At 43.5% G+C, this 7,370-nt stretch overlaps 1 protein-coding gene across 1 annotated transcript; it reads right to left on the reverse strand.

Moving 5' to 3' along the window:
• Positions 1-840: 840 nt before the first annotated feature.
• Positions 841-7,370, reverse strand: LOC107319373 (3 beta-hydroxysteroid dehydrogenase/Delta 5-->4-isomerase). Its single transcript, XM_015874122.2, has 4 exons — positions 7,241-7,370; positions 6,809-7,011; positions 2,863-3,027; positions 841-1,808 (listed from the first exon to the last, which is right to left on the reverse strand). The coding sequence occupies exons 2-4, from the start codon at positions 6,960-6,962 to the stop codon at positions 994-996; spliced, it is 1,134 nt and encodes a 377-aa protein (XP_015729608.1). The 5' UTR covers positions 6,963-7,011; positions 7,241-7,370; the 3' UTR covers positions 841-993.

Here is a 7,370-nt window from a genome sequence, read left to right on the forward strand (position 1 = left end):
CGCTACAGGCCTGGGGCAGTGGCTGGAAGACCATGTAGAGGGTTAAAGGTTACACAATGTCTACAGAAGATTTTGTGGTCTTGATTACACTCTATTTGGGCAGAGGGAAGGTATCACTATACCACGCTACAACTCTGAACATTGCTCCAAGGCTAAATACAAATAGAATTTTCCATTTGAGCATCTCCAAGGCAATCCAAATGGTTCAGGATAAAGACTGATTTGGCCAGTTCAGGTATTGATATAGTCTATAGAACTTGCAAGGGAAAGTGTGTGTGCAGGATGCCCCACCATACAAACCATAAGAGGGGTATTGCCAGTGACAAAGGCTGCCCTGCAATATTTTTCTCCTTCCCATCATATTGCAGCTATAGTTCTTCCAGGCTGCTATCAAGTTTGATAAATCTTAACTAGGAAAATGAGAAGGGATGAAGAGCAGACATAATTTGATTCCTTTCTCTCTACACAACTGCTCTAATTAAAGATAATGTTGCACTGAACAACTGTGATGGTGGCTTACCCTGTACCCTGCCCATGTTTCCTCTCAGGTTGTACTGTCAGTACTACAGAAAGCTGGATGATGCTTTTGAAAAAGCAAGCAAGACTTGTAACTGCTTTTGCTATCAAGTGGCTTCTGCCTGCTGTGTAATGCTGACTGAGATGGGTATAGCTTAACAATACATGCTTGCAAATTGTAGTAATCATTCTAGGGCAAGTCGTGCCTTTATTACTTTACAAAGCCTTAAAGAATGTATGGAGTCAAAAGAAGGGCTGAGTGCGTCAACGTCTTCATGCTGCCCAAGTGTAGGACTATACAATAACATTACCCTGATCAGACTGTTCTTGACAAACAAATGGACATTTCACCTTTATTTATTTTGGTTCTGGGAACGATTGAAGGTAACACTGGGTAGTTATCTGCTGTTGTTGTTTACCCAGCTGCCCTCTGCCTTGTGGCCCTCGGTGAGTGCAGGCCTCAGCTCTTCTTAGAACTTAGGCTTTCTTGCTTTTTAAGTACTCCTTCCTCTGTGGGACTATGGAGGCAATCCACTGGCTGGTATACCTCTTTGCCTCTTCCCACGTGTAACGGGGCACGTAGCCAAAATCCTTTTGGGCCTTTCTGTAGGAGAAAGTGAAGGGGGTGTTCAGCAGAGTGACCAGGTGTCGGTTGGTTGAAGGGATGTACCTGACAAAGGGCCTGAGCATGAAGCTCACAATCTCCAGCAGCATTGAGAAGTAATATAGCATTGTCAGAGGCATGGGGAGCCAAGGCTCAATTCCAAAGCCCAGCTCCTTGGTCAGCTCATAATTCAGATCTGCGTAGCTCATGTGAGGAGTGTCATCTGAGATGTAGTAGAACTGCCCCCTGATATGTCTGGCTTTCTGTGGGACCTGCAAAGCTTTGGCTACCTGCACGTGTGCCCAGGCAATGTTCCCCACGTACACAGGGTTTACTAAAGCCTCCTTCCTGGAGAAGCGCAGGTAGACATTTTTATTCAGCAGGCACTTATCCAAATGACCTTGAAGAAACCGGCATCCTTCTCCAAAAATGTACATGGATCTCAGGGCACAGGTCACAAGCGCGCCTCCATCCTTCAACATCTGGCCATCTGCCTTCAGCACAGATTCCTCTGCCAGCCTCTTGCTTAGAGCATAAGGAAATTTCGATGTACTCTCGTAAGGTGTATCTTCATCGCCATTGAAAATTGGGTCACCCCTGCAGTTTGGGCCCGCCACCTCTATGGTGCTGGTGTATATGAAGTGCTGAACGTTACAACGAGCACATGCCTCCAGCAGCATCTGAGTACCTTCAAAAGAGAAACGTGCAAGTTAGGTGGCATGTAGCTGAGTTAACTAAAAAAGGATCCAGCCTAGATCTTCCCAGGTCAAGAAAGGTGGGTCTTTTATGATATCCTATCACAATGCTTATCTCAAGGGTAGGAGAAGTAAGCTGGCCAGTTCAAGGCCTTGCGAGTAGATAGGAGGATTAAAATAGGAAACCCCCATTCAGTGTGGTAAGAAATAAGTATTTTAGTAATTTGCTTAAATTGCAAATTGATTCTTTTTTTCTTCTGAGATTTGAGGCAGAAATCACCGTATATGTTGTGCATGGTGTAATGAGGGACATTATATATGAAAAAGTGTCTTTGAAAGAGAAGATACAGCTCAGAGGCATCTGAAGATCTTTGGAAATGAAACATTAAATCAAAATCAGAAAGGTATTGGTAAAAACCTGGAGGACAAAATCCAGTTTTGGTACATAAGTACATTAACAAACCTTAGTCTATCAGAACAACATCCAAAGGCAGCACAAAGCACTGCTAAGGAAAATAGAATGATAAAAGTGGTTCAAAGAAGTGAGAAATGTTTGCAGCAAAATACAGCCCCATTAATGATTAAGGGATGAGAAGAATTATTGAATTCAAACTTGAGCAAGAAAATAAGAGATGCTGAAACAAATGCAGTGTGAATCTGGATGAGGCTGTATGAAAAACCAAAGCAGTACAAGGGAAGAAAAGTTACACAGCCAGGAATGTGAAAAGTGAAAAGCTGTGAAGAGCTGGATAAAACCAAATGGAGAGCGAGTTTAACAAAACTAACATCACATTATCATGGCGGTCGCTGTCCTTTTGGGGTCAATTTCACCCAACTAAAATGTGCTTTATTTGAAAATAAAAGTTGTATGGTAAAAAAATGAGAAAGTTCTTACAGTAACGAGACGCCTTCCCTGTATCCTCACCTAGAAGCTGAAGCACCAGTATGCACAGAAGGCAGGCAGTGCCCATACACAGCACAGAAGGTTTGTAGCTCAGAGGGATGAGGGTGAAATAGGGGCCTGAGAAAGGTGTTTTGCCCTCTCACCTGTCACATTGACTTCCCAAAGCACCTGCTTCTCCACAAGGCCAAGTGTGTCGATGATGGATGCTGTATGGATGACGAGCGAGACCCCCTGGCAGGCACGGTGCAGGAACTCCACATCTCGGATGTCCCCTTCCAGGATCTTCACCTCAGTCTTGCCCTGGAACTCTGCAGAGGGAACAGAAAACAAAGCAAAGTCCTTCCAGGGATCCTAATATGGGTGCTGGAAGAAATGATGGAAGGCTGTGTGCTTGCTGAAGCTGGCAAAACAGAAGGCATTTTCCAATGGCTGTAATGTCAGGTGCTAGCTGCAGAGCTACAAGGTCTATGTTGCATCGCATACCATACTTTCAGAGACATATTCAATGTAATTCCTTCTTTAAAAAACAAAGAAAGAAATAGAGAAATAACATCAAGAAATCCTTCCTACTGCCATCAGGGACCTTCAGGTATGAGACTAGTCTATTTTAAATTTCACAAGGGGAGCAGTTCTAGCTATATATGTTCTAGAGGCTGCCTTCTTATTGAAGTATCTTATTGAAGTCCTCTCCTTGCTGTGGATGCACTAGAGGGCTCCATAGGCACAGGCAGGTGCTTTGTCTTCTTCCAGCTTCAGTGAACATAAATAAGGCAAGGACTTGATTAATTTCACAGCTTTTAACCTCAGCCATGACTAAAATGGTGTATATGCTACTGTTTTGTCATTCCCAAGCAGGCAGGATTTCACACCATATCTTTAATGGAGAAACACTGACAGACACAGCTGCTAAGTCATGAAACTGAGTGTGAGATACTATTTACAGTGGTTTTCTCTCTTCATCTCGTAATCTGACAGGATTTAATCCTGCCTTAGTTTAACAATTGTTCTGACACAAGTCTGAGGGCCTAATTTTTTTCTTTACAACCTCTTCATCTGAAATATGGAACAAGAGCCTAATTGCTCAACATTTCCAAAAGTTCAGTAAATCTAAAGCTGTTGTTCTCCCACCATGATCACTGCCATGTGCTGTTCTGTGCTCTTTTATTTTACAGAGTGCACTTATTTCCCAGGGCTCTGTTTTCAGGCGGTTTACACTGACCTCTACCTGTATGGATGGGGATAGGTTTGTTGTGAAGCATCTGATACAAACATTAGGTCTTTGTACAGCCCATGGAGGGTTGCCCTCCACAAGTAATACTTTGTGGGGATGCAGTAATCCAAAGAACTGAACCATGTGATTTTCACAATGTAAATTCTGACATACATATACTTTAGAGTGGTTACTGTGGCTGGGCACAAGAGAGGCAAATTGAGGGTTTTACACACGAAAATCAAAGCTTTCAGGAAAAAATATAAAAGGAACTGCCTTTTATAAACCTGATCACAGAGATGGAGGGTATCAGTCGTTGGAAAGCTGTGGTCCAGCTGCTCTGTGCCTTGCTTGGGCTTGCAATTGAAGCTGTGGTTATAAGAAGCTGAGTTGTAAGCAATGCTCTTTGCTTGCTAGATGGTAGTTTTTGTTTGGAAATGTAATGTTTGCTTAGTAAAATATAATGCCCTGTTGTGGGCAGTGTCTGACTCACCAAATCCAGTCAGATTATTTGCCCTAAACTCTCTTTCTTTTTTTGTACGATGTCCTGCACAAGAGATCTCTCCTTTTCCCTGGGTAGATGGATGGTTCTTTAAAGTGATCTACATTCATAGGGTAAAACTGAAAACTGCATCGTATTTACATATATAAAGGGTAATGCAGACTAGTTTCTTTAGCCCAGGGAGGCTGAGATGTCAATTCTGTTCCCATTTCAGCTGCTGAGTTTTTCTTACAGCTACTTTACATTTCTATTTGAATAGAGTGAAAAAGGTAAATCTACCACACTGAACTAAAAGCAGTGAGACTTCCCAGCTTTCTCCCAGCAAAAGTACTGGGGGAAGAAGAAAAAAAACAGCACTAAACAAAACCAAAACAACAACAAAACAAATACCAACAAAGTGCCATCCCTTCTCCCTCTCCTTCCCCTCTACTTCAGAGCAGCTTTGGGTTAGTAGTGTAAAAACCTGATCTGCACGTGTATTTCTAAGTACAAAAAGAACTGCATAACTGAAACCAGAGAAATGATGTAATGGGAAAGAGTGGTAGGAAACCTGTGGCACCAACTACCGTGTTCCATACCATATTAATTCTCAACCACACAGAACAACTGGGCAGGCCCCAGCTCGCAGCACGTTGCATTGAGGTGACCCTCCCAGACTCCCTGTGGTTGTGGAAGGCAGCAAATGCCACTGTTCTGTATGGACTGAGAGTTACTGCAGAGGTCTCAGCAGGAAACTTGCTTCAGTAAAAGACGAGTGTCCTTGAGTGCCCCAGCAGAAACTGGCACAAAGAGCAATAACTTGCACATGCTCCTGTGTCTTATTAACTATGTCCCTGACTCTGCAAAATGTTGCAAATACAAGGTACTTGGAGAGCTCAGTCACATAGAAAAAGACTCATTTCTGCTTTTGGCTATTCAATAAATCCAGAAGTGTGCCATTAAGCCAAAGTCACTGCAGTGAAAGTATTGGAGGTGAGAAGACTTCAGCCCCATGTCTGCAAAAGCTTTGTGTTTGGAGTAAGGATTCCTGTGCTAGAGAAGGGCTTGAAAGGGAATAGCAGGAAGCTGCATCAGATGCCCTGAGCACGGGCACTTGAAGACATTTTGCTACAGAAGCTGATAGAAATAGAAGGGGTATATGGCAATTCAAACACAACTGAACTGCATGCCAGCTGTCCCTACTGCCTGTTTATGGGGCAGGAAAGAGAAGGAAAAAAAGGCTCTGATAACTGATCAGATAGCAGCAATGTAACAAGAGCAGAAGAAAGCAGTGTCTGAGCAGGGTTCAAGGAGGGAAGGGGGAGGAAAAAGAGAGGGCACGGAGCTTTACTGTGAACACAAAAGGAATGGCAAAACTTCTTTTGCAGCCCAGCCCGGAATGTGCTCACACACGGTACTGATGCTGCAGGAGCTGGCGCAGCAGCAGGCTTAGTCACTGCAAAGGAAATCAGAGCAGAAAGGGCTGCTGCAAGGCTCAAGGACGTCTAGCAAATCCAGAGGAATGTTGACTGAGATATAATGAGAAGAAAGTTGCATAAAGGTTGTATAAAACCATTCTAACCGCTCGCACAATTTGCACCAGGTTTATGGTGCACTGTTACTATTTTTCAGTGGCACTTAAGCACTGCGTAGAAATATTGTGGCTCTTAAGCAAATTATATTGGGATATTTCATGAGGGTTCGCACAGAGATAATGCCAGCATGGGGGAAGAATAGCTCTGAGGGTATAATGTGATGGAGGAATGCATGTCAATTAAATGTCTGTCAGGCATTAAAGAATATGATTGAATTAAGGTACCCATGTGACTTGTATAGAAGTACTCAGGATCCCAGGAAATGAGATACAGAAAAGTACAGAATAGTTTTCTGAGCTTTTTTCTCTACCACAGACTATTTCTGACTGTGAATGTGACTCTTTTATGCTGTTTCCAGCCCACTCAAAGCAACAAAGTTTTGGCTTGCCTTTTGAAATGGGTCTCTTCTATGCGTATCACAAATGTTCTGCCCTCCAAGCAGCTGCAACAATAATAATCAAATTTTAAGCTATATCCACGGAAGCCTCAGCCAGTGCTGAGAGTGCAGAGGGAAAGTCAGGATACAATAGAAGCCAGGCTGAAGGCAGTTTGATTGCTGCATTATCAGTGTATTGGTCTGTCTTCTGATCTTAGCAAATCCTCAGGGCCTAAGAAAACTCTTGCTATCAAGTCTTATGCCTGATTTCTATGCTGGAGAGAGTGAGGAATAAAGCAAAACTTCCTTGAAAGAAATCCTTTGCCCACAAAACTGGGTTTGAGCGGGAGGTAAGGGCTTCCAACCATTCACCTGAGCAATATACATGCATACTTGCAGCTCACCATGCTCACAAGATGCTACTCACTGCCAAAGCTCCAGAGTGCCTCTCTGCTGAAGGCTTTGTCCAGCAGTCGGATCTCAGCCAGCGCCTCATCTTCTTCCAGTAGTAAGCGAACGATCCTCTGGCCAAGGAACCCTCCCGCGCCGGTCACCAGGCACCTTACCCCTGCCAGTGACATTGCTCTGGTTGCTCCTCTTTGTGTCTGTAGTGCTTCGGTCTCTTCTTGCCTGAGAAATCAAACACGGGGCATCAATCTCCAGAGATGGATCAAATACCAGAAAGAGAGATTACTGGAAAGCAAACTGACCCCCACATTAAACAACAATTTCTAAAGCATTTCTCCCTTTTGCTAGTTATTTCTACCCAATAGTAGCCTACACTGCTTTCCCTTGCTAAAGCAAAATATTTACAAATTGTTACAAACAGAGGATGTTAACATATCTGAAAGTGCTCGACCTCAGTGCTAAAGAAATCCCACCAATGTCCACTCCAGTTCCTCCTCTCTAACATTCAGGAGGCTGTGGAGGAGATTTGCCTGTATTTATGCACCACACCACTTTGATTCCCCTCCCTCCCAGACATCTCC

Source organism: Coturnix japonica, chromosome 1 (assembly GCF_001577835.2).
Source record: "Coturnix japonica isolate 7356 chromosome 1, Coturnix japonica 2.1, whole genome shotgun sequence".
In the NCBI taxonomy this organism is placed as follows: Eukaryota; Metazoa; Chordata; class Aves; order Galliformes; family Phasianidae; genus Coturnix; species Coturnix japonica.

Excerpts from the sequence above, each read along its gene's own strand:
- LOC107319373 (XM_015874122.2), bottom strand. The coding sequence starts at position 6,962 with ATGTCACTGGCAGGGGTAAGGTGCCTGGTGACCGGCGCGGGAGGGTTC. Across the intron at positions 3,028-6,808 it reads GGCACTCTGGAGCTTTGGCA|AGTTCCAGGGCAAGACTGAG; the intron begins GTGAGTAGCATC and ends TTCCCTCTGCAG. Across the intron at positions 1,809-2,862 it reads TTGGGAAGTCAATGTGACAG|GTACTCAGATGCTGCTGGAG; the intron begins GTGAGAGGGCAA and ends TCTCTTTTGAAG.